Source organism: Dromaius novaehollandiae, chromosome 6, assembly GCF_036370855.1.
Source record: "Dromaius novaehollandiae isolate bDroNov1 chromosome 6, bDroNov1.hap1, whole genome shotgun sequence".
Taxonomy (NCBI): Eukaryota; Metazoa; Chordata; class Aves; order Casuariiformes; family Dromaiidae; genus Dromaius; species Dromaius novaehollandiae.
This window is the reverse complement of record NC_088103.1, coordinates 18,891,406-18,916,791: the sequence shown is the minus strand read 5'-3', so window position 1 is coordinate 18,916,791 and position 25,386 is coordinate 18,891,406. Positions and strand designations below refer to the sequence as shown.

The following is a 25,386-nucleotide window of genomic DNA, read 5'->3' as shown; positions in this document are numbered from 1 at the left end:
TTTGTCCTTGTTTGACTTCAAACAAGACATTTTCATGCTATCTGGGGCTCAGTCCTGGCTATATGCATGTGGTCAGCACTGACACTGCCCTTGTGAAGGTGTGTATGTTATCCTTAGTGGCCAAAGTGCATTTTGCTGGTCTCCTAGTGGTCAGATAATAAATTAAATGTGAAGATCACTGAGGGTCCACCTATGACTTGACCACCTGTGTTGTGTGCTATGATCAAATCCCTCCTTTATCTTTAATTATTCAGGAACTATGACTATTTGTTATGCTGTCTCATATCACCAAGACGAGATTGTGACTGCTTTGTACGAGTTCTTTGTTTATTCTCCATATATAGGATAGGAGATAGTGTTCTAAGGGGATGTAGAAAAGGTTTAAACACAAAATAACACCTCGCAAGCATTCCCATAATCCCTTGCTGGAGCACAGTAGTTCCTTAGAACAGAAAGGAGGAGGGAACAAATACTGAGAGCAAAAGCTGCTTTTTGTCAGTGTCAGATTACATTTCCTAGGGGTCAGATGGGGCATAGCTCTTCACTGATCAAACTTGACTTGTAGCCTTGTTAAGCAGATAAATACTATGACACTGTAATTAATGAATGTCATCAGAAACCTCAGATACCAGAGCACTGAGCCACTCTATGAAGACTTTTTTTCCCCAAATGACAATTTATTCATGCATAATAGAGTGAGAGGGAAGAGGAAGAAAAGCCACAATGTTCTTCTAGTTCAAAATTATAGACAAATTAAATACACTAAATAAAATCCCTGCCATTTTCCGAAGTCACCTTTCACAGTAGTATCTCTGCCAACGTACACCTCTTTACCCTTGTCCATAAAGGGAACAGAAGACATACTATCTCCTTTTCCCCTCCTACTAAGATAGTAACACGTTCATAGTAGCATCCAGGTAAACTGCATTACTGATGCAACAAAACTGACATACTTCCTTTTGACAACTTGGTAACACCGAATTGCATTGTCTCCTATCACTGATTCATGCAGTTCTGTCAAACCTGTTATTTTTCATTTCTCTGTACTTGAATTAACAAAAACACATACATGATACAGTTGTCTTCCCATCTCCCACTAACTATTCTTAAAAATATCTCAAAATTTTGGGGATCCCAAGCACTGGGAAGCATCTACTTTAGTTGGCCTTCACATTCACACAAACATTTCTCCTTAGAGTTAATGCCCTTGCAGTTCTTGATTATATCCTTCCTTCTGTCTACTGGTACTTAAAATGACTTTCTCAATGAGAAAAAGTGCATGCTTTTTAAATTCTTAAAAAAACCAACCAAACAAAAAAAACCCCCAATAACACTTGTTTTATTTGAACTTGCTTTATCTATTTGGTTTGGGGAAAAAAAAGTTTCTGTGAGTTCTAGTTTTTTCCATAGACCTGAAAACTCTTGCTGTTAAAGCTGGTGATTGACTAGCTAGCATGGCTCAAGGAGTTTTCTTTGTCAAAACCCTACCCATGATGCCTGAAATGTGGCAATAAAAAGTCATTGTGAGTATTATTAGGAGCTGGGACCAAGCTACTAAATCATAAGTATCTTCATCTTGAGCTAGAGTACATGTGATACAGCTAGCTGATATATCCTAAGGGACTTAGGCGTACAGAGTAGTAATAATGTACAAAGGATGGTACGTAATTCATCATGGAAGTTAACCACATTGTGCCTGTATAGTCTCTCTCCTTACACCACTTCTTTCCTTTCTCCTCCTGCACCACATCCTTTGTTTATATCATCATGGATACTTCTCACTAAGGATAAGAGGAAGAGATGAAATATAGAAATATAGAGCATTCAGGAGCAAGAGAGGAAATCTTTGTATATAATATGATAAAGTATATGTAAAAGTTGACATAAATATTAGTTTCCCATTTACAATTCTTCCCCCTCACCTCATCACATTGTGTGATCCTGTGAGCAATCTCCTTCAACTCTTTCATAGATTTTTCATCTTGGAAATCATAGGGGAAAGTTTCAGTCCACTCCTTTAGGAGCTGAATGATCTTGGCAGCAAAGGATTTTAGCTTTGCCTAGAAAGAAATAATGAGTTAATTACTGACCATAGACCTTTCTTACACCAGAGTGAGTGAATAGCTGATGAAGCTTAGTATAAAACTACAGACAACATTGAAAAAAAATCTTTGCATTAGTAGTAAGTGAGAGGGCGAAAAAAGAACTTATTAAACTGTGAGCCAGATCCCTAACTGATAAGATTTAGTCAGCTTTCATCAGAGCCTGGCAATCTCTCTGAAGATATTTTCAAGGTTAGTTGTATAAAGCTGGGAAGATGACAGGATAGTACAAGCGTTTTGTTTGATTGAAGTCAATAGGACTTAAGCTGATTTATGCCATCTGAGGCAGCAATGCCTTAGTGTTTTAATTCAAATGCATACAAACTGCAGTGCAGAACCAAGAGTCTTTCACAAGGAATGTTCACATTGAAATTCTTGTTCTATAGAACTTATCAGACTCTCCGGATTGAGCTGTATTTTAAAATAAATAAATGACAGGACAGATGTGTGTGTTCTCTCTGTAACACCTAAGTTAAGTTGGACTTTGAAAATAAAATGTTGGCTCTTACTCAAAAAGCCATCAACTACAGAAAGGGGAGGGAGAGCTATTTTCTAAGTCCTGTTGTTACTAGTGAATCTTCTAAGGCTTTTCATCAGCTAGACCTGATCTGGATGCCAATTATTCCAGTATCATAGTAAGAGAGCTGCACCAGTAAATCCAAAGATGTACTCTTGTAAAATTGGGAGAGTGTGTGCTAAGAAGACTTTTAATGAACAAGAAGAAACAAAACTTAATTCACATTATGTCTATGTCCCCACCCAACTTGTGACGCACTAAGAAAAAGAGGAAGTTTTCATTGTGTTTACCTCCCTGCTTGTGCAAGCTAAAGAAGTTCCATTATACAGCAGTTCCTCCTCACTGCGAGCAATGTACTTTTCTCCTTGTGCTCTCCAGCAGTCTCTTAGGGGTTACAGAAAGTGACTTAGCATGTGACTGTCACTACAGGAAATAAATGTGTTTTCTTTTAAAACAAGTAGAAAATGTCTTACAAGAATTGGTAGGAATTCCTGCCCAAAAGCATCTTCTGATCACAGTATCTCCCTGTTTGTTTAACCAAAACCAAAAGCCCACCACACTAGACTACTTCTTGTATACACTTTCTGTATCTTGCTGGCATACTCTGGCACTGGTTCTCATTCTCAGTGGGAACAGTAATACTGGTTAATATGAATTTTAAAATTAAACCACGTGCATTTGAATTTTCAGTCTGAAAATGAACCAGTGTTGTTTGTAAGTCTGAAGGGAACTTTATCCTTTTTTTTTTTTTCTCAGAGCTGCAAACTGCACTCTGATAGTATGCTGCTTCTAGCTGTTTTTATTGATAGCATTTCATTGGTGCTGCTAGTGAGAGAAGCACTGAATAGTTGGACAGTGATGGCAAACTGAAAATGTCACCATTCTCTTTGCCATCAGTAGGCATTCCTGCAAAATATACGGATACACAGATGAAGGCTTCAACAGTGCAACCTCTGCCAACGCAGCTCCTATGAAGCCCAGTTTCGTGGTCTTTCTAAACAGTGGGACAGAGCTTCAGGTTATAGCCATCTGTCCTTCAATTTGCCATCAACCTACCTCAAGGGAAACACAATTCATGCTGCTTTGCCCAGCAAATGCATGGAGCCTGCCATTATTAAAAGAATAATCTGTAGGTAACGTTAGAGAATTAATTAGCAAGTTAGTGGGCTTATGTTTGATTAACGTGAACAAGTACATGCCTACTCCCCTTTTGTTCACCAAAAGCTTCTACATAACAGTTTTGGTATTAATTATCCTGACTATCCCTTCCGTTTAACTTTTGAAACTGGAAAGGAGGGATAGGGGGAAAGGATCCAAAATCCTTCCTTTGACCATGGCAATTAGCTCCATAAGAATGCTGACTTTTCTTGTGCATTTGTATGCATGAGTCGTTAGGGCTTGCCTTCTTCAGGATGGAAAGCTAGGCATCTTTTGCAAGACAAACTGCAAACCATATTACTCTTCAGGAATACAGGCATAAAAAAGCTTAATACTTCATCAGATGCTTTTAATGCTTATGAAAATGAGGTGTCCTTTCCAACTGCAATACTGAAAACCATCAGTACAGCAAACCATGAGATTCCTGTTTCATTTGTGTTCTGATGAAACACAAAGCAGCGTGACAAGCTTGGTGCATGTGATTTGTGATAACCTAGATAAAAACCACACATCTACAGAGGACACTAACACTCACGTTCATTTATGTCACGCTTGTAGGAAATGTACCAACCTACTCTTTCTATAGTTCTACTCTAGATTTCAGTTTCCCCTTGTGAAGCCTTATACAGAGTTCTCTGGAGTCAATGGGAATATTTCTCCCATAAATATTTGTTTAACAAAAAAAAATGCTTCTGTTAACTTAAAGTACTTCAGATCAGACCTGTTACGTGTGAGACAAAAGACAGACAGGACCAAGAAATAACTACCAATTAGAAAGGAGGAGTAGTAGTACAGTACTTGCAGGAAAGAGAGGTTTAATGAGAGTGACCTAGCTGTATTGTTTTCATTTTTTGTTTAAAAAGGAGAATAGAAGGAGATAGAAATTGAGGGAAATTATAGGCTTTTGAAGGGACTGTCTCTGACAAGTTCATATTGAATCACAGCAGACCCAAATCTCACTTAGGATCTTTAAGTATTCCAGAAGAGGCAAGACAAGCTTAATAGAAGCTAACATTTTTTCTCTTTTGCTCTTGCCCTCTTTTTTTCTCTTTCACTCTCTCTTCCTCTGGTTTTTAAATCTTTGATTAAAAGCATGTCCTCAAGCTGTGGAAATAGTACACCACAGTTTTAGCAACCATTTTATCACTGAATAATACTATATGAGAGCTTTTTTCTCAGTCAGTCTCATTTGGCCCCCTCCAATCTCTGATGCACTTCTGGAGAGTTAAATTTTACTCTTTATGGTCAAGCTTAACTACTGACTTGTATATTACAGTTGATGCCTTAAACTGTGAAACCCTTTATTTTTATGACTGGCCAAAAGAACTCTAAGTGGGCTCCAAGACAACCCAGAGAGTTTTCCTTTTTTAATCCACTTTTCTCTGGGTTGTTTTCTACAGGACTATTCTGCTAGTTGGTGATGTCAAAAACAAAGGAATGATAAGTATTGTGGCGCATAACCTCAAAACCTGGCTCCTTGCCTTTTCTCTAGCTCACATGCTACTTGGGCAACAAGTCAGCCAGCTTCTCGCTTTAGAATTTATTTATGCAAATCTCTTATCAGAAATGATCAGATCTGCTTTAACTCTTTTTGCCTGCTACCTCCTGCTACTGAGGCACTTAATTAGAAGATGCTGGGAGCTGATGATACCTTAATGGATTATGACTGTGAGCATGTAGAGTACCTGGGGTCAACAATTTGCATGCTGCATGTGAGACGAACTTATTTGTTGCCAAATAGAAAAAAATAAACGTTTGCAAATGCCAGTGGCCAAATTAATACATACAGGTGTTTGCAGTAGAAGTCTGCTAAGCAGTCATTTGAGAGGGGTATCAGAAGTTATGTAGTGTTATTTCAAGAATTTTGTGTTTATTGGGCATGAAAAAAGTGTAGTTTATACAAAGGAGGTAGAAAGGGATCAAGGGTATAGTAAGAAAAGGAGCTATCAAAGCATGTAAACTAAAGCAGCCTCCCAAACAGCCAAGTTTTATTGTCACCCTGCTGTTTGTTGTTTTTTCTGTAGGCCCATTTCCCAGTTATCAGCAGAAGGTGTAAGAGTGTGGGTGTTTGGAATATGAGCTGCTCTATTTTACATCCTGTTGTTAGGATGTAATGCTATGTCATTTCAGGGTGGAATGTCTGCTGAAAAGCCAGTCGCACTACTTTACCACTAACACCTTATCTCTAAACAGCCTGTAAATTTAGTCTCCAGCTACTGTTTTGTTTTTAAAAACCCAAAAGTGTACTGGTATTCACACAGAAGAGTTTCATCTTATATCCAGTTATTTTTAAATCCAGATATTTTACATATGGATTTTGACACTAACTACTGACAGCAGTCAGTCTTCCTCTTCACGTGTCTACAGAGAGCTTTACTCATTTGACGTTTCAGATAGTCCCAGCTATCTGCTCCACCATCTCTTACAAATTCCTACCTCTGCTGTTTAGTTAGGAGCTGTGGAACCAGTGCAATCTGCAGAGCACGAAGTTTGAGGCTGCTTGGTCATGAAGTAGGTTGGGGTGGTGATGGGAAATATTATCAAAGCTGGATGTGGTAGATCTTGCACTTTCCTTCCTCCTATCCCTTCAATTCCCCAGCACCAACATAACTAGTTACATAGCTGTTTGGTGAGTGGATCAGGGAACTGACCTGGATGAAAAGTCATCCTGCACCAAGTGTTTATTTTTTTCTGTGGAGGAATATTGTGACATAACAGAATACACGCTGGGAGCAGTAAGGGAGAGGGAAGCCTTAGGTCAGTATTACTGTTGAAAACTCTGAATTGCCAAACCACAGGGTTACCTTCTGTGCTCCCCACTCAGTCCTGATACAACAAGGAGAAAAGGAAATGGGACTATCAACATGCTGCAAATTAAAAATGTGAGCATGTAGTTTCTCACAATAAAAAACAGATCCAAAGCAGGCCCAGGATTTGAATGAGTTTAGATCTTTATATATTTCCTTAAAAGAATCCTTGTTTCTGTCACCCTTATACGCATCCCAGATTGGACTGAAACTGAAGTATCATTCCTTCAATACACTTTTTCCATAACGGTGGGACTTAAATGGATTCAAGGGCATATCACAAACTGAGCCAGTCTGGTTTAGTAGTAGACCAAACTAGTAAAACTGCACATTTGCATATGTAAGCACAGGCTACCATTTTAAGCAGTTCATCCCCAAATTTTTGCTCAGAGGCAATTTTACTGATTTACTATTAAACCAATTTAAAACACCAATAAGTTTTCAGGGTGCCTATAGCAAAGTTATCAGCTTTAACAGCCGTGATGAGGGTGAGTAGAGAAAGAGGAGTTAGGTTCAGGAAGGAACCTAATGAAAGCCCAGAAGTGCAAAGCAGCTTGCTGGGCAGGTTTCATGCCAGATATTCACTGCTCCAGTGCACAGCACTGACCTGTAGCTTTAACAGCAAAGTCATGTCTCCTACCACTGTATCTGACTGTTAAGCTACTACATAATCTATGTTTGTGGCTAGCAAGGAAACAAAAGTGCTTAAAGGACAAAGACACAAATAAAAGTGTATTCAGTAATAGACACTGATTACAATTTCAGTTTATTCTTTATCAATCTATTTAGCTTTACAATGAAAATGAAGGATTGGGAAATAAATTATAGCAGCACAGCTAACTGAGGAAATAATGGTTCATTTACCTTTTCTGCCTCAGTCCCTGTTTCCAGCTGCTGCTTCTGTTTAATGCAGATCTGCCCCACTTTAGCCAGGAGCTCATGTGGGTGAATGAAGACTCGCGAGCTCAGCAGGAAAGTGAAGATGTAAGTCCTCTGTGGGAGCAGAGAGAAAAAAACAAGTTGAGTAACTTTAGCAGAAATTATCTGTCTTCCCTGGAGACTAATAATGAAAGCTATTCCATAAACCACAAATTTAAGTTTCCTTCATTTAAACTTTGTATAGTTTTTCCTTCCTCCAGAGACCCAGTGGTCTTTTCTAGCTGTTAACAGCGTAGAAGCCTACAACATTTCCTCTTAACAGAGCTGCTGTTTTCAGATTCCCAAACTACGTCTCTCTTTAAAACACCAAACTTAGTATGCCTAACTAGTCATGACTCACCAAAAAGGCAAATGAAATATGTTCGATGCAGAATGTTATGCTTCTTGAACACCACTATTTATGCTGCTTTGTTTCTTTAAGAGTGATTGTTTTTCATTTAGCTGCAGAAAATTGCTTCATGTGTATTCCAAACCACAGCAGTAATTTTTTCACGTATGGGGCTTTTCAGTCCTTTTTCCCACATTTACTGATACAGGCTCGGGCTTAGATTGTGACCATATGACAGTAATTTAGTTTTAAGTGTGACTTAGGCTATTTGGAGCCTGTTTCAAATTATTTTGAGTACCAATATTGCTAATAATGCCAATAATTATTATTATTTCTCATTAGAAATAGGCTATTCATTTGCACTTAAGAACTGTGGTGCATTTTATTCTGAATCACACTCTGGACAGTTTAGTTGATTTGAGAATGCCTTCATGTCCTCCTCTTGCTGTAAGCGTTTGAAGCTTAGCTTCTGTATTTGAATGTCATCTACTGAGTAACTATGGCAGTGTCTCAGTGTCATAGACTTCTGTTTTTTCTTCAGGCTTTTTGACAGTATTTCAAGTTAGGAAATTCTCGGGGATCTCCCAATTTCAGTTAACCTATGTTATGTTTGCAATGTTTATTGTTACTTTGCACCATGCTTTTAGAAATGCAATTGGCAAGCTACAACTAGTTGTGTATATAAATAGTCAATGTGTGTATGTACTATCTTAGATTGGGCAATTAAAATTAGACATCTAAAAACTTAAGACCGGCCATCTAAAATATGGCATCTTCTACTGCTTGTAGTCTCTAAAACATGCTCATAGTCAAACAATAATGGTATCCTAATCACTTAAAAAAGATTATGGCATTTATCTTTCTAATTACAGCAAAATGCACTATTAATGAAAAATATGTTTCTCTTTCACTAGTGCCACTGTGCCCCGTAATATAAACTTAGCACTAAAAATCCCCAAATATCTGAGGGGGAAAAAGGTATGTTTTATGCCTTAAATAATTTAACTAGAAGTCACCATGTTCTGGGAATGACTGACCTGTAGAATAGATTAAGCATACACCTACTGAAGGTCCAACTCTGTCCCCAGTTCGTGGAGGAAGCTGATGAAGGAACAGAATGAATGGGAGAAAGATAGAGCGGAGGCATTTTGAATGTCCATTCTTATTTGAAGATCTTATTAGCACTGAGGTTCCTGTATTAAATTAGGAATAGCATTAATTCTGGCTGTACCATTAAAACCAGAGTTAATTTGTAGTACTTGCCTTGTCTATTGTTCATGAATAGAGGAAGAAAGGAGGAGAAGGGTTAGGTTAATCACATGAATAGTTTGGGTCAGGTTCTTGACTAGCACTTCCACTGAAGTGTCTACAGGATGCTGACAGCTGAGGCTACCTAATAAACAGGCTCTCCGCAAATTTAAGCGGGTGGCCAGGGCAGGTGACAGGAGATACGGATAGCATGGCCTCACATTATGATGGTACGGTTACAAACGTTCTGCATATATGTAAGTTGGGATAATTTAAGAAATCGAGGTTTTTGTTCAGTGTTTTGTTCATGTATCTCTTTAGAATTTCAGAGTTTATTTTTACATTTACAATGGCACTTAAAAAAAAAAAAAAATTCAGTGTAGCTCTTGCACCTGCATCTAGAAACAGTTGATGCCAACATGCCAGCTTTGGAGAAGCTTTATAAAAATCTATGGTAGTGGATGCAATGTGTTCTGGACACAGTTAAAAATGAGGCTGAAGAGCTAACCTGATCCACAAAAGGAGACTTGGTTGTATTATGGGACCACATATCATATCTTTTCTTCTTATGCATATGATAATGATCCTTAAAGTGATACACTCCTGATTCAGAATTAAAGCCTGAGAAAGAATAGTATTTTGTTTTGTTTTGAAATAGACTATGCCTGGTTTTCCCCTATTATTTTTATAGCCAACTTCTGAGCTCATTTCTATCAGTGTTGTCCCTGAACTTAAAGCTGTGAGTCTGGCCTATCTGGGAAAGGAATTTAGCTATTGGGTGTGTCAGCTATCACTGGGTTATGTGAAAATTTTTGTTCTGGAAACATGAAGCAGTTCTTGCTTTTACCCTATTTTGCAATTATGGGAGTAGTGGAATAAAAAAAACCAGTATGGACGTTGAGCGAGACTTTCATTCTTTACCCATTTTCTTGTGTTTTTGGAGTTTAAAAGCCTGTCAAAAAAAGATGCCTTCACATGTAAGTAGCAGGCAACCAAAATGTAAGCTGCACTGCCCTGCCAGTGACCTTCGCTCTGATAAGCTGGAACACATTCTTCTAAGGAAAGATATAATTTTGCTTCTCACACTAATTCTAGTCTAGGTCTCCTTGCTGGAAGCTTGTATGATGTCGGATAATGTTTACCCAGAATGAATCTGAGAAAGCCTCACTTGGAGTGTCATATCTATATTCTTAAACTGTATTGATCCAGGTGACTTGTGCTTTGTTCGGTCTCTTTGACAGTGTTTTATGTGATGCTCAAAAAAGTACAGAACTGGCAAGGTACAGGAAGATACATGGCCTAAAAGTATGTACTTTCCCTTTTAGGCATATTTGTGTCTCCCTGTAATCAGTAATATCTGTACTGGACCCCTGAAATGCTTTCCAGACAACACTAGACTGCCAAGTTTGAGAAACAGATTATTGTACTTCTGGCCCCCATCTGGTGTATTGATTTACTATTATTTTTTTTTAAACATCATTTAATAACTGGGATCAGGTTTAGTACTTCAGAAAAGACTTGTTCCATTATGGCCAGAGATGTTGGTTTACGACATCTGGATATCTGATCTGGTCCTATTGCTTAGGTTTCTATTTTTGATAGTGCTACTGTTTATGCTGGCATAGATGAGGAATAAGTACAGTTAAGCAAGTTAAAAATCATATGTTTGACAGAAGTATCGAGCCCCATCTCCCTGCCTTTATGCTAATAACCACTTCCTGTTCAATAAAGAAAATTCAGGTTGAACTAAGCCATATACCTCAGCTTCATGGTAGGTCTCAGTGGTTAAAAACAGTTGTTTGAGATATGGAATATTTCATACACATATTGTGCCTTATCTAGGTTGAGGATTTCTGTGATTTGTTACACCTGTAGTACTATTCACATTATAGGCAAGATGTGTTATAACAGTGTTAACGCCCATAATCTCTCATAAGCAGTCCCTCTGATCAGGAAGATGATGATTTGGAGAAGGAAATTTAGCTATGAAGCTAGCTGGTTTGACAAAAAATGATTAAAAATGCTTCCATAAGCTGCCAGATTGAAAGTTAAGCTCCACTTATCCTACAAAAGTGACAGATATTCGGGAGCACAAGAAAAAAATCCTCTCTGCGCTTGGAACAACTTAAACTGACACAAAAGGGGCTTGTGCTTTACAAGGGCAAAAGAAGGCAGATTCCTTCAGTGCCGAAAGTTGTTGCTAAGAGATGAACTGAATTATATTAAAAAAAAAAAAAAAAGAGAGAGAGAGAGAGCGCGTGTGCAAGCAAGCAAGCACACAAGACTAAAGAAGGAATTGTTACTCTCTGACCCAAGAATGTACTAATGTCATCTTCAGGGGGAAAAAGAAAGAAAAATATTTTCTTTGTGCACTCACTGCTCATTCTGGAACTTCTTGTTTGTGAAATATTTGCTTGAAACATTTTCTTGCTTGGGCACAAGGGTTGCAGACTGGTACATTCCATTCCTAACCTCCCGAACTCCTCTGTCTCATGAGTATACATTTTCCTATGTGCCGAACAAGTCCCTGTACATAAACAAGCCTCGAAAGAGCAGTATGCAAGTGTAGGCCCTTATCTTTCCCATCCTCCCTTGTCTGTCTCCTGTTCTGCCAATATGGCAAATGCATTTTTGTTTTGTGTCTGTAACCAGCACGGAAAGATATTCTGTGGTTTCTTTCTCCTTCCCCCACTCCCCCCTTTTTGTGTCCAAAAGGTTACTGTGATCTTTAGATCAATGTCAACACAGGCAGGAATGCTTTCTAAGCATGGTGCTCAGATGGTGCTCCATAAGTTTGGGTGAGTACAGGTCCTGTTCAGCAGCTTACAAATGTGCCGCTCTGGCACTAAGGTAATCTCTGTTGACATTTCCAATAGTGACTCTCGGTGAGAATGAATTGGTGATATCTTGCTGCCTTTCTTTGCGTGTGTAGGCAGGGACATGAGATGGAGAGGTGATGATACCTTTTTTTTGAACGTCCAGTACTGGCTACTCTTTTATGACAAGATACCAGAGTAAATGGCAACTGCTCTAACCCTTTATGGCAACATCCCTAAAAACAGAAATGAGCATGAAATTAAGTACAAACATGAAACTGAATTGAAATAGAAAACTTGTGTCTGGAGGCGACTCAAATACAGCTTATTCTTTATGTTGTTCAAAGCTTGTTTATCTACTTGTTTTATAATTAACCTTTTCAGCTAAATTAATGGAGTGATCTGATTTAACTGAAAGAATATGCCGGGCTCTATGGGGGATAAATTTTGTTTAATGCTGTTTTCTCTCTCTCTTTCCCAGGAGTTCCCTTGATTGTTTTTGTTGTAGTGCTCTCCCTTGTCAGCCTGTTGTCTGTCTAAACTGTAGCCTCCCAAAGTGGGGTCCGTGACTACTTGGTTTGGAATGCCCTCTCACAAAGCGCATGGGATAGCACCATGGAAATGAGCAGGATTCCAAAATAAGCCTTGGACCCCTTATGTAATGCTCACCTTATGGAACCATTTTCAGAGTAGCTGTGTTATAAATAGATCCTATGTTACAATAGGGAACATGCATTAGCAGCTGCTTACAGACTAGCTAGATTCAGAAGAAATCCAAGCAGCAAGTAACTGTGCTTTGATATTGAACAAAAGGCAAGGAACTGATTCCTTGGAACGCTTAACCACAACAGCCTAAAGCTATTTAACTATTACATGATATTTCAAGGTTCTCTTCAAGCTCTACCTGCTGCTTTCTTCTGCATCTGTTCTATGATGTGTACTGGGGGCGGGGAGGGGATGGTGACAAATGGAGGTTTAATGCCAAACAATCGTTGCCCCTCTGTGTCTTCTAAGGACTTGGTACTAAGTCAGCATCTGTCAAGGGTAGTGCAATTGTACATAAGCATATTTAAATGTGAGGTTTAGGATTACTCTGAAGGGGAAAATTAAAACATCCTGGATTTTTAAAAATCTTTTATTGATAGCTGTTGCCAATTTTGCTGCTTATACTCACTGAACTTTCATATAAGGAGTGCCTTTTTCGTGCATGGTGATTGTGAAGATGGGTGGCGCATATGTGCAAGTTTTGGAGGATTTTACAGTAGCATAATGTGAAACCAAAGTAAAAAGATCTACATAGATTAGACTGAGAAACACTGATACAAGGTAGGTTTTCTGGCACAGCCCACTACTGCAAGTGTATGTTCAATGCATCAGTCAATACCAGTCAATTTCTAGTCAGGCTGTTAGTCTTTAAACCAAGAGTTAGGATGCTTCTACTATAGCTGTCACTTCCTCAGAGCTCAAATGGAATGTATGCTACATAATCTCTTTGATCTTTGGCAACCTGTTTAAATAAAACGTTTCATTAATAGGTACAAGGGGTCATTTTAAGTGTTAAAATGATCACTTAGTAATATCCTAGGTCCAGAATCTTATTGCATGCCCTTCAGCAGGTTGCAGTGAGGACGTTAAAAATCATTTCCAGGCTCAGAAACATAAATCATTACAGTGTTGGCCAATGAAAATGTGTTGAGAAAAAGAGCATTTTAATTAAATTCTATTTTTATTTTCTGATGATCTAACTAGGAGATACACTGAAAAAAAAGAACTAGAGCTGATTTCAACTGAAAGAGTTCATCTGCTTCCCTAGGTAATCTTGGCTGCGTTAGAGCCAAAGCAGCTTAGAGGGACTGAAAATTGTTGTGAATACTGCTTTTAATTGGTTCTCAAGGTGCCCATTTAGGTTCAACGGGGCTTTCTTTCTAACAAGTTTTCTTATTTAAAAGCAGAAGGGAGAGTGTCCCCAGCGAGCAACATCTTTTGTGAATGGTTACTGCAAGCAAAATAAACACATCTTTAGCCTGTATCTTAATCTTGATTCAGATAGGGGTGAAACTTCCTGAGGAGGCACCAATCAGGATCTTACAACAGGAAAGCCATGGGAAGAAAAACCCACCAGTGTCTACTTACATCTGGATAATAGTCCATGGTGGGCACTAGGCGCTCTATCAAGGCCTCCAGTGATCCAGAAATAAGGTTTCCATCCTGATAAACAGGATCGCCACACCTTTCTCCCATATCGGGCTGCACTTGTCCACTACAACTGGAACCAAGCATGCTGGAAAATATTGGCGTCTGGGGCATAGTTTCCTGCAGAAGTGGGAAGAAAAGAAAGAGGGTTAAGCCGTCTTTGAGGATGTCTTATGCATGGGTTTTACAGAGGCATACATTTAACACGATTACATATTTGACTGAATGTAGCCTGGGCATTAGAGCTAAGTTCTGAATCTAAATGGTCACATATCTGTAAGTTGGCTTTTGGGTTTGAAATGCATGTTAAACTGTGTTACTGAGGCTGTAGATGCAGCAGCTGTAAGAACTTTCTTTTTTTTTAATACTTCACTCCTTTTCTCCTTTCTCCCCCAGTTTTCTCCTGATTCTTTATGCATAAAACTATACAGGGATGAAAATGCAAAAATCTTCTGAATTTTAAAATTGCCAAAATAGTGCCTTACTGAACAAATAAAAAAAAATGAATGTGGCTTAATGTTCTTGTTTTTACTCTCTTTGAAGTCTGATTTTTGGGCAAAGTATTTGATTTGTGATGATAAATCCTCCACCACTTCTGTTCTGCTAGATGTAATCCAGGTCTTGACAAATGTGCATCTTCTTCTGCACATGCTCTTGACACATGGATGTCACCGGAAACAGTGGGGGACTTGCTATCTGAACAAAACTGACTTTTTTTAGTATACAACACCATCAGTTGGGTGGAACTGAATGCATATACTGTAATATATAACACTAATAACAGTCTCTTTGGAGATTTTTGCTTAGGAAAAAAACCTGCTGTCGTAACACAAAAACCACACAAAGGTTTTGGGTTTCTACCCCCGCCCCTTGGCCACAAGCTATATCAGTATGTTGTAGTTACCACTTGTAAGCTCTTTTTTGTTGTTTTGTTGTTTTTTGTTTTTAACTGTCTACCGCTTAAATATATGCTGAAGGCCAAACAAAACACGCTGCTACTGTATGGAAAGGTTGAAATTACTATTAAGCATAACTACCAAAGCAACTCCTTATGCACTGCTGAAATAGTTAAGATCATTTAGAAAGTAAAGTGAAGAGAATATCAGCCATGAACTCTTCAGCTGCTGTCTCACCCTCCATCTCAAAGATGTCACACTCTGAAAAGCATTTACATAGCGAAATGGGATTAGGCCATTACTAGTACCTTTAAACTGACAGCTACTTATAATTGTACTTGAGTCTTAGACAGACATAGGTCCTCTCTCTCCTTTTAGTAAGTCTTCAAAAACTAGTTTAAGAACTGAAAACCAAAAATGGTATAAGGATTTTTTTTTAGGCAGCACTTGAGACAACTGCAGAGCAACCCAGTACTTTATATTCTTTTAATGTGATGCATGTTTTTCCTTTCAAACAAACTTTGAAAAGCAATCATTCATGTTTACAATCTGGCATAGAAAACATGCTTTTTTTCAGCTCAGTATTAACAGCTCAGTTTTAACCCATACTAACAACAGTTGTTTACTACAGTGAAGGTTACTTATACAGTAGGTAGGCTGGCAAAGTGAATTGTGTTTTGCGGCTTTAACCAGAACACCTTTATGTATTAATATACGATACAGATCCAAGCCATAATGGAAGTGTAGCTCCCTGTAAGTTAAAATATAGCAGCTGTTCAGTAGTGACCAATAAGGCTACTTTGCAGAGTGGAGTTCAGGACACACAGTCTTGTGTCCTGGTGCACGCAGAGAATATGCAGGATCTAATGGCATTTCAACAGAAATGGAAAACGATGCTGCTGCACAAACTGAGAGGTCAAGGATGCTCGGTATTTCACGGACTTAACCGTTAGACCTAAGCTTTGCAGCATGCACAAGTTTGACAAATCACTGGAGCATATGACGAAGAAGCCAGCTTTGCTGCGCATATTACGTAACTTGCCAGTAATTTGCTTTTTTCTTTTTCCTTTTAAGGTCCATAGCAATAGAATCGATAGCTCCTTTCAGGCTGGATGGGGTATGATGGGTGCTTCTGGCTAACGGTAGGAGGCTGCACAGGGTTTGAAGGGAAAATTAACCGCTAATGAAGCCTTCACTGAAAAGATGTCTAAGGAAAAAACAGATCCTGTTTTTGTCATTAACCGTTTTAAGCTCACTTAAAGTGTTTACTGTCGCATTGTTTTTGTTCTCAAAGACCCTTTCGGGAGGGGATGTAATGATCTTTGCTGCTGTTACCGGATTGCAAACGCAGGCAGCCCGAGCGGCAGCTCTCGCAGGAGGGCTGCTTGTTGATACTGGCACTTGTCACCTGCACTGCCAGCTCCAACTTCCCCCCAAATAACAAATGAACCGAGTGTCAGCTCTAGTTGTCCTTCGGGAGCCCCGCTCCGCGGAGGAAGGCAGGTCCTAGTGAACGCGCTCGGCGGGAAGGGACAGTTAATGCCTTTGCAAACAACCAGCGCTGTAATTCAAGCCCGTAATCCAAATATTTCTTTGAAATTCAACGCAGTCCGGGGCGGACAGGTGCGGGCCGGCGACGGGCAGCCTTACGGCGCACCGGCACCCGCCGGCCGCTGCCCCCCGCCGCAAACCCGCCCGAAACGGCCCCGGCCCCGGCCGCGCCCCACCCGCCGCTCCAGCGCAGCGGCCGACAGCCGTTAACTGACCGCCAGCCCCGGGCGGGGGTCGCTGCTGCCCGGGCAGGGCCGCTCCCGCGGGGGGCGGCGGAGGCGTCGCGGGAAGTTTTTAGGCGAGCAGATCCTTCGACTTTACGGTTTTCTTTCTCCCCCCCCCCCCCCACTTCGGTAAAAATTAGCCCCTATCGCCCCGCAAGCGGCGCGCAGGACGGCGCGGCGGGTGCCCCGTTTGAAACCGGCGCAGCCCCCCGGGAACGACGCGACGCGACCCGCCGGCGCTCGCACGTACCCCGCGAGCGAGGGGCGGCACGGCAGGGACCGACCGCCGGGCTCTTACCCTCATTTTCCTCGGCAGTATGTACATACGCCTCGGCAGACGCGGCGCCCCGGCGGGCTCCCCGGAGCTGACAGCGCTACCCGGCCATGGTGGAGGGGCGGCGCGGCCAGCCCGGCCCCGCGCCGCCCGCTCCCGCCGCCCGTGACGTCAGGGCCCGGCGCGGCGCCCTGTTGGCTGAGCGCGAGCGTGGCCCGTTCAAACGGAGCCGAGTCCGGGGGGACGGGGCGGGGGGGCTCGCGGCGTGCGCCTGCTGCGGGGGTGGCGGTTGGGCGGGGGGGCTCGCGGCGTTCGCGTGCTGCGGGGGTGGCGGTTGGGCTGGGCGGGGGGGCTCGCGGCGTTCGCGTGCTGCGGGGGTGGCGGTTGGGGGGGGCTCGCGGCGTTCGCGTGCTGCGGGGGTGGCGGTTGGGGGAGGTGGTGTAGGGGATTTTGGGGACGGCGTGCGTGGGGGGAGGTGTGTGGGAGTGCTGGGGGTGCGTGGGAGGGTGAGGTTTGGGAGCGCGTGTAAGGGATGACGCGTGGGGGGATTTTGGAGCAGCGTGTGGCGGTTGGAAGGGGGATGAGGCGTGTGAAGGTTTGGGGCTGTGCGTGTGGGGGGGGGGTGTGAGGTAAGTGGAGGTTTTGGGGCCGTGTTGGGGGTGCACAAACCCTCTACAAGCTTGGAAATAAGAGACCACCTTCTCTGTACCCTGCCTGCAGCCCAACTCGTCCGACGGGTTGGATAGCTTAGCTGTATTTTCACTTATCCTTTTAGAAAGGTGGTGAAGCCTGGGCCTGGAGCCTTTCAGCCCTTTACGCTACTAGATAGCATCAACAAACAGCTCCCTGCTGGGGAGCACGGAGCAGCAGTGGTCTCTGCTGTCCGGCCTGGGCCCAACGGGGAGACTGGCACTGCCTCAGAGGGGATCAGAAAGCAGCAAACAGAGCTAGAGTGGGCAGCGCTGTAGCACTGTGCTCCCTAAGCAAAACTGCAAATTCATTTCTCTCTATGTGGTGTGCAGAGATGGGGCTTTCGGAGAGCAGAAAGTGGCATCTACAGGCAGTATCTGGATAAAATACAAAATTGAGCCAAGGCAGCTGGTGGGCTGCTGGGCTAAGCGTATCCAGAGCTCTTTCTCCTACCCCACACCTGGTCATAGGGTTGCTGGTAGAACTAAAATTATGTTAATTGCAAAGGAGTTTGGCTAATATTGGTCGGTTTAAAACAGACAAACCCAGCCACTGTTATTTTTCTCAAAAAGTACTTTTTGAAACACTTATATTTCTGTGTTTTTTTTTCCCAGAAAAAAAGTTCCTAGAAGACCTGACTGCTCATACCTTATACCAAAAGTAGCGTTTGCATTTCTGAAAGTTCTTCAGCTATGTATACTCTTTCGGTTATGAGAGGGAAATTACCTCCCCAATGCTATGGTGTACTGTGTAAGCCTGCCTTGTCAGGTTCTGAGAGCTCCCATGTTTAAAAAAGTGTAGATGGAGACTGCAACTCTGAAGTGCCTATGAGGACTGTACTTATTGCACAGCGTGGCTTTGCGTAACATGATGCATAAAATGAAGTGGCACAAGAGAATTAAGAGATTCTCCCTATTAAGCTGTTTACAACTGTGTGTGTGGTAGCACCCACCATAATTACCCTACTGCTGAGAGACTGCTGCCCAACCCTCCCTTCTAATAGCTGTTTTTATTCTTTTAATAGAGTTGTTTCTCCTTCTAAATTGCCCAAGCACAATCATTTGATAGTTCTGGGCTAGTCATAGTCTGTAAGGTTGGACCAGCCCGTGTTTTGCATGCAGGCTTGGATATGTAGGTGGAGTCTGATCATCCATGGAAACATGCAGTGGGCACATCCAGCTGCCCCACAAACTTCCTTAGCTATATACAGGAGGAACTGAGGGTTTTCATCTTTGTAGGCTTCCTGCCCCCCCCCCCCCCCAACATAGTTTTACATTCCTGTTTCTCATTTGCTTTGAATTGCGATAGTTTAGCATTTGTCCAATTGTCTGCATGTAGTTTCCTCATTTATTTAGGGCTCTGTTTGAGTATGTAGCAGAAAGCTTAAAGACTCTTCTCCACAGTGATTAATGTGAAAAAAGCCTTTTTGGAAGTAGGCATGCTGGTTTAAGTAGGTAGGCAAGGCAAACAGATTCGGGAACATACATCCTCACGTGCAAGAAATATGTTAATGTGTGCCCTTCCAAATCCTATATTTGAGGACAAGTGCTGTCATCCATCCTACAAGAGAAATGACTTTAAAAAGATTTGTAGTTACTCTACCTCTTCACTATTGCAAATATCTGTTGTCCCATCCACAGTTACTTACTAAATCCCTTCTTGGTCTGCAACTCTTAACAGATACTTCTGCAGAGTTTATTTTCCCTATGTAAAATGAGCTTTTTATCTCAAGCGACAACCGGAAAAGTCAGTCCTTTTCCTCCCTGCCAAGTCTGCTTTGCACCTGAAGTCTCAGCTTCTGTATCTTAGCTGCATTCCACAATCTCTGGAGTATGCAGGTGTTGCAGCAGATCTGATGGGTACCAGATTCACGCTGGGGTTTTCCTCAGTTACAGCCTGTTGCCTGCCTTTGACAACAAGGAAGTCCCAAGACGCATGAGCTTTGAATCCAGCAGTCAGATTTGTTGAGATACTACTCTAGGATGTTAGTGTATAACACTAGAGAAGTGTGATGGACAAGTTTTGTCAAGCTTATTGTAATGTCTAAGGTCCTTGTAAAAGGTTGTCAGAAGCACGAGATAGGACTGCATAGGTTAATGTTGTATAATGAAATATGATAATATTCATTTTTAACAGCTGCAAACACTAACTCATCTACTATTTACAGCTAAGAACGCTAGCAGTATCAGAAAATAAGTACACATGAAAAACAAATGTCAGATCTCATTCTGATTCTGCTAATCTGTCTTTCCACCCTACTCAAACATTTGCTGAGGATTGTAAAAATATATGTCAGTTGATGTTAGCAAAACACACTTAATTGGGTTCTATTCACAGATTCGGATTCAATCAGTTGTAAAAATCGCTCCTACTGGGAGGGGATTGTGGGGTTTTTTTGTTTGGTTGTTTTTTTTCTGACATGTTAGATGGCCATTGTGTTAGATGTATCCTGTCACTGGAACTAAGAAATGTAAGAAATTCTGAATGTCTCAATAAAATTAAGAGAAACTATGCTAATTAGGCACAGATCTTCTCTGAGGGTCAATGAGCAAAGGACAGGTATTAAAACACTGCAGCATAAAGATGGCGAAGAGCATCTAGGGTTTTCAACGCATTCTGGGTTAGATGACCAACTGTACTTCCTCCCCAGAGTGCAGGCTGTACAGGAGCTGGTCCCATCCTAGTTGGATAGAACTCAAAGTAATTTAGAGGGACTTTTCCTATGCTATATAGGTTCTTAAATTGTTTTTATTGGCACCGTATCAAAGTGTTTTTCTGTATTCCTCTTCTCTGTTCTGCAGTCCAGCAGATTTGAGTTGGATTTTTTTTTTTGCATATGTACTTAAGGGTTTGTGTGTGTGCGTTCATATATATGTCTATATATATGTGTGTGTGTATATATACACATACACACATGTACATATATTTAGATAAAAATAGAATACACACACACCCTTACATACCCCTTACACGCATATGCAAAAAAGTGTATATGTGTGTATGTGTGTGTATATATATATTTATATGTATATGTATGTAGGTCTTCTGAAGCAAGGCTGAGTTTAGTGCATAGCCTTGTTTCTTATTCTGAAGTGGAGTCTGAGCTGTTACCTATAGACCTATGTGATCTTCTAAAGTGACCAGTGTATAGAGGGGTTAGCATTTTATATTCTATATAGTGTATATATAGTATATATTCTATATATATTTATATTCTATATATTATATATAGTGCATTATGTCCACAAAGTAGTATGATTTTGGAAAACATTTTCATATGCCCATAGTCATCTTTACAAGCATGGTTATAACAGTGTACGCTAGTTTTTACATTTCAGAAGACTCTAATATATATAGCCTAATGTTGTCACTTAGAACATGAATGAAATTGGTGAGTTAAAAAAGCATATTATATTAACACTTTGTATTGGTCTGTGCCCTTGGATATAGACTGCACTGCTTCATCTGGACCTGAAATAAGGAATTTGTCTGGGAAACATCATCAAATGCCACAAGCCATAACAACAGTGGCCTCAGATGGCACTTTTACATGGTTGCAAGTTAGTATGCAGTGTTTGTAAGAACAAATTAAGGAGCTGAATGTAGGTGGAGCTCCAAAGCCTCAAGCTAATGTCTTTAGGGAACATTAGGTTTTAGTCTTATTTGTAGGGCTGCACAGATGATCTAGGCTTCCTTGTTTCATAAAAAAAATTAAGATTTGAAAGCTGCTCTCAAACCACTTTTAGATGAATTTGAGGTTTTCTAAATTTCAGAGATTCATGCTGCAGAATAACTTGATGGCATGTTAAAACTTGGCAGCAGATGGGAGTGGGAGACAATTCCAGATCTCTGTTGTGAGCTGAGTAAAACTCATTGAGCTTGGGACTTGAAGTGGGTTTGAATGCTCTAACCATCACTCTGTAGTTATTATTGATTGTGCCCCTCTCTTTCTCTCTGACCTAGGCATGGCAAATCTTTCCACATAATAGTTTTGTCAGAGCCAATGTATTTTGTAGGTTGAAAATGGCCTTTTCCATTTTTAAAATGTTTTGTTGAGGAGGTCTTGACCGGTCCTACTCCTGAGGTATATAGCAATATTCAGAGCAAACCAAGCTGAAAAAATAACAACAACTTACGATGTGGCTTTTCAATGAATCTGTTTTCAGTACTACCTAAAATGGAAAACTATTTTTTGAAAATTGTCACATTTCCATGGATCAAACTAAGTTTGTACTGGCATAAGGTCAGCCCTGTGACCCACTGTTGAGAATAACTGTGTGTTGAGCAGTGAGAAATTAATCTTCCACTGATGCTCAGTACTGCATCTCCCCCTTGGATTGAAAGGAAAACTCTTTCCTGGGAATTAGAGAGGACATGGTGCCTGTCTCCAGTTTTTGTGTCTCTGCCAGTATTGGAGACTCTTAACATAATCTGGCACAAGTTGTCTGTGATACTGGTGTGTGGCTCTTAGGTAGTAACTGAGATTCTAATGATTATTTTAGGACAGTTGTCTAATGAAATTAGCTATGTGGTTCCTTATTTTCATAGATGCTCCAGTCTTAGCATTTTGTAGCTTTCAGGAATTAGTTTGTCTCCTAATTGGATTTTAAGGTACAATATAAAGTATACTGAAGTATATTGTGGATGTCCCTACTGTATTATTGATTGCTATGGATGAAGAATTCAGTAAAGGACTGATAAGAAGGGATGATATTCCTCTCTTGAATCAATGATGTAGCAACAGAAACACAGTATGAGTCTGATGAACTCAGAAAGGTGATTTGAATGTGTACAAGATCCTAGCCAGAGAGTGAGTGAAGGAAAAATTCTTGGAAAAAGATAGCTGGCTTAGCCTGCTTCTCTTAAAGTAGCTGCTACAGCATGTCATGTGTAAATGCCAATTTAGGCGATCAGTGTGTAGTTGAACAGCTGCTCCTGCTATAGATATAGATTTGTTCCATTCTTATTTGTGTTAAATGTTTTCTGGAAGTGATGGAGTCTGCTTGCTGTTTCTTATGTCGTCTTTTCTGAGAAAGGGAAAAAGCAGCATATAAAAACTGCTTTTAATGTTTGTGAGTGCTTCAGTTTGATTTTCGACTATAACATAGAAGAACAGAGATATGTTAATGTAATATGCACCCTTTTTAATTTTATCTAGGGTCTTTTTAAGCTGAATTTTTAAAGACAACTGATAATAGATTTTAAATTGGATCAAGCTTAAAGATGAAGGAGTTCTGGTCTTAGCTAGTTCGTCCTTCACTTGCATATTCATGCTTCCTGTGACACCAGCTATTCCAAGAATGTGCCACCATGCAGAAAGTGAAAATCAATTATGCCAAGAAGAGAGCATGTACATACATCAGCAATTTGGTGCCCAGGGGAAGAAAAATCTGCATGTCTGCTGATGTCAATCTTCTTGATACAGTATTTTTGTAAGTGCACGTGGGTTGCTATTTTTTTTTTAACCAGCTCAACAAAAAAGAAGTTTATTTTTAGTGTTCTAAGCTTTAGGGCACCACAATTAGTGGATCAAAATTGTGAATCTGATTAGTCAACCTTCTGTTTGCTTTAGCAGAAGCTAAGACAGCAACATTTAACATTCCCACAGGTATTTTGTAAAATTCATTAAGGTCAATGAGGGGGGCAATTTCTTGTTTTGTTCTTTCAATTTCTTTGGATTTGTGAATTTTCTTTTATACTTAATGGTGAGAAATGCTGGGCTGATGAACTTATTTGCAGCAACTCACTTGTTCATACACTGGTACAGCTGCAAATAAACTTTTTATTTGGAATAGAATCAAAGTAGGCACCTTGAGGTATGATAGTCTTAATAATATCTTGAGTAAAAGATCTTAGGAAATACTGAGAAAATAAAGTTAAATTTGGCTTAATTTTAGCAAGAACTTGTCACCAAAATAATAAGCCTTCAACATGAATTTATTTTGAGGAAAATATTTTGATGAACAAGAGCTAGATATGAGCCTCCGAAGCTAATTAGAAATGTGTTTGTAGGTGCGACTATCAGCTAACGTGTGTTTCAGCATAGTTTGAAGTACTTGCACTACTTTATCTCAAACATAGTGAATAAACAAATGTATTCTGAGTTGATGCCGAATAATACAGAATCTAGGATTTTGTTTTATATATATATATATACACACACATATATGTATATACACACACACACATATCCTGTGTATGTGTGTTTATCTATGTATATTAATTGTATATGTGTACATGCTAGGACACAGCCCCGGACTGTCCAGTAATAAACTGTTGAACAGGAAATGCTAAAATACAATGAGCCTGTATAGTCAGATTTTGCCCTGGACAAAGCAGAGGACTAATCTGCAGGTGAAAAAAAATGCTGCTATGTACATAAACTTTTTACATTTTTAAATTTTTTTTCTTTGAGCTACCTGTCTGTTAGTGAAATTAACTTAACAACTACTTAGCCTTCTGTTTTGCTAAAGCAGCTTGACATAAATCAGTCAAAGAATTAACATGACTCAGCTACTTTGGCCCAGCCCTTTATGACATTATTTGTATATGGAAATAAACATAGGTGAACTACAAATAAATAAGATTTACTATCTCCCTGCAGATCTTATTTTTCTTGTGCTCTGTATTGACCAAGTCACAATTCAAATAACTGATGATGAAAAGCAATGTCTGGAACCTTTTTGGCTTTACCATTGAGGACTGACACTCATTTAAAGGTTAGCTATTTCATAGTATACCTAGCTACAGTAATTTCCATATAAATATTTTTTCAGTGAGACAAAACACTTATTTCAGTATCAGTAGGATAATAAATATTGAACTTGTCACCCGTCTCTTTGCCTTTTTGAAGTTTATTGCTCCGATACTGAAGATCAGCTGGGGAGCTTGTTTTTGTCATTTTACTTAAATATTACAATTTATATGCTTTCTTTCCTTCTCACCAGAATAAAGAGAATCAAATAATATAAAACAGGAATATAGTAAATTCAAGAGCTCTGTATGTTCTGGTATGTCTGAGACTAAACCTTACTGTTGCTGTTTTCCTCGCTCCAGTGGCGTGAAACAAATGTCACCTCAGCTAGCAACTTCAAAGGGGATTCCCCAGGGCATGAACCTGTGGGTAACTTAAAACTGATACTGTTTCCCCAGAGGAAGCTTCCTTTTTCTTGTGCTCACTTGTGTTCCTCATTAGACTAGGTTCTTGGATCTGCAAAAGCTTTACATGCAATGAGCAGGGCCTGTTTTACTCTACATGCCTCTTAGCTGAGGTTTAGGGACTTCTTTATTTATCTGTGCATTTGGATTTTTAAATTATTTTTATTTGTGTGGGGATGCCAAAGCTCCCTGAAATAATAGTGATATCAGTGAAAGATTTTGGAATTAAGAGTTCACAAGTCTGTAATCTTTGTAGAATTCACAGAATGCTGCTGTGATTCATGCTGTTTTCCATGTATTTCCTGCTTGGTTGTTTCCCTTTCCTTCTTCCCTTTTTTCTCCAGAGATAGACAAGCTAGAAATGGTCCGGGTCATGGGTAAATGTAGGGAGACAAACTACAGAGAGATATAGGTTGGGCTTATGAAAAGGATAGCCGTCTTTAAGAAACGGCTGCAATGAAAATAAATTTCATGAAGAACTAATA

General features: G+C 40.2%; 1 protein-coding gene and 1 long non-coding RNA gene across 7 annotated transcripts in view; one reads left to right on the top strand and one right to left on the bottom strand.

Moving 5' to 3' along the window:
- RASGEF1A (RasGEF domain family member 1A) overlaps positions 1 to 25,386 on the bottom strand; it is a 185,003-nt gene that overhangs the window by 12,764 nt on the left and 146,853 nt on the right. For 4 of the 6 annotated variants that reach the window (XM_026116744.2, XM_026116747.2, XM_026116745.2 and 1 more), the window contains 3 exons: positions 14,049 to 14,228; positions 7,449 to 7,577; positions 1,923 to 2,060 (listed from right to left, as the gene is read on the bottom strand). In XM_026116744.2, coding sequence (XP_025972529.1) covers positions 1,923 to 2,060; positions 7,449 to 7,577; positions 14,049 to 14,228 — 447 coding nt within the window. Of the gene's footprint in view, positions 1 to 1,922; positions 2,061 to 7,448; positions 7,578 to 14,048; positions 14,229 to 17,029; positions 17,233 to 25,386 lie in introns of those variants that run through there. The other 2 variants (XM_064513793.1, XM_064513792.1) reach the window with 2 other exon arrangements.
- LOC135328699 (uncharacterized) overlaps positions 24,010 to 25,386 on the top strand; it is a 28,712-nt gene continuing 27,335 nt past the window's right edge. Inside the window, exon 1 of the long non-coding RNA XR_010389678.1 lies at positions 24,010 to 24,462. This is a non-coding gene — a long non-coding RNA (uncharacterized LOC135328699). The remainder of the gene's footprint in view (positions 24,463 to 25,386) is intronic.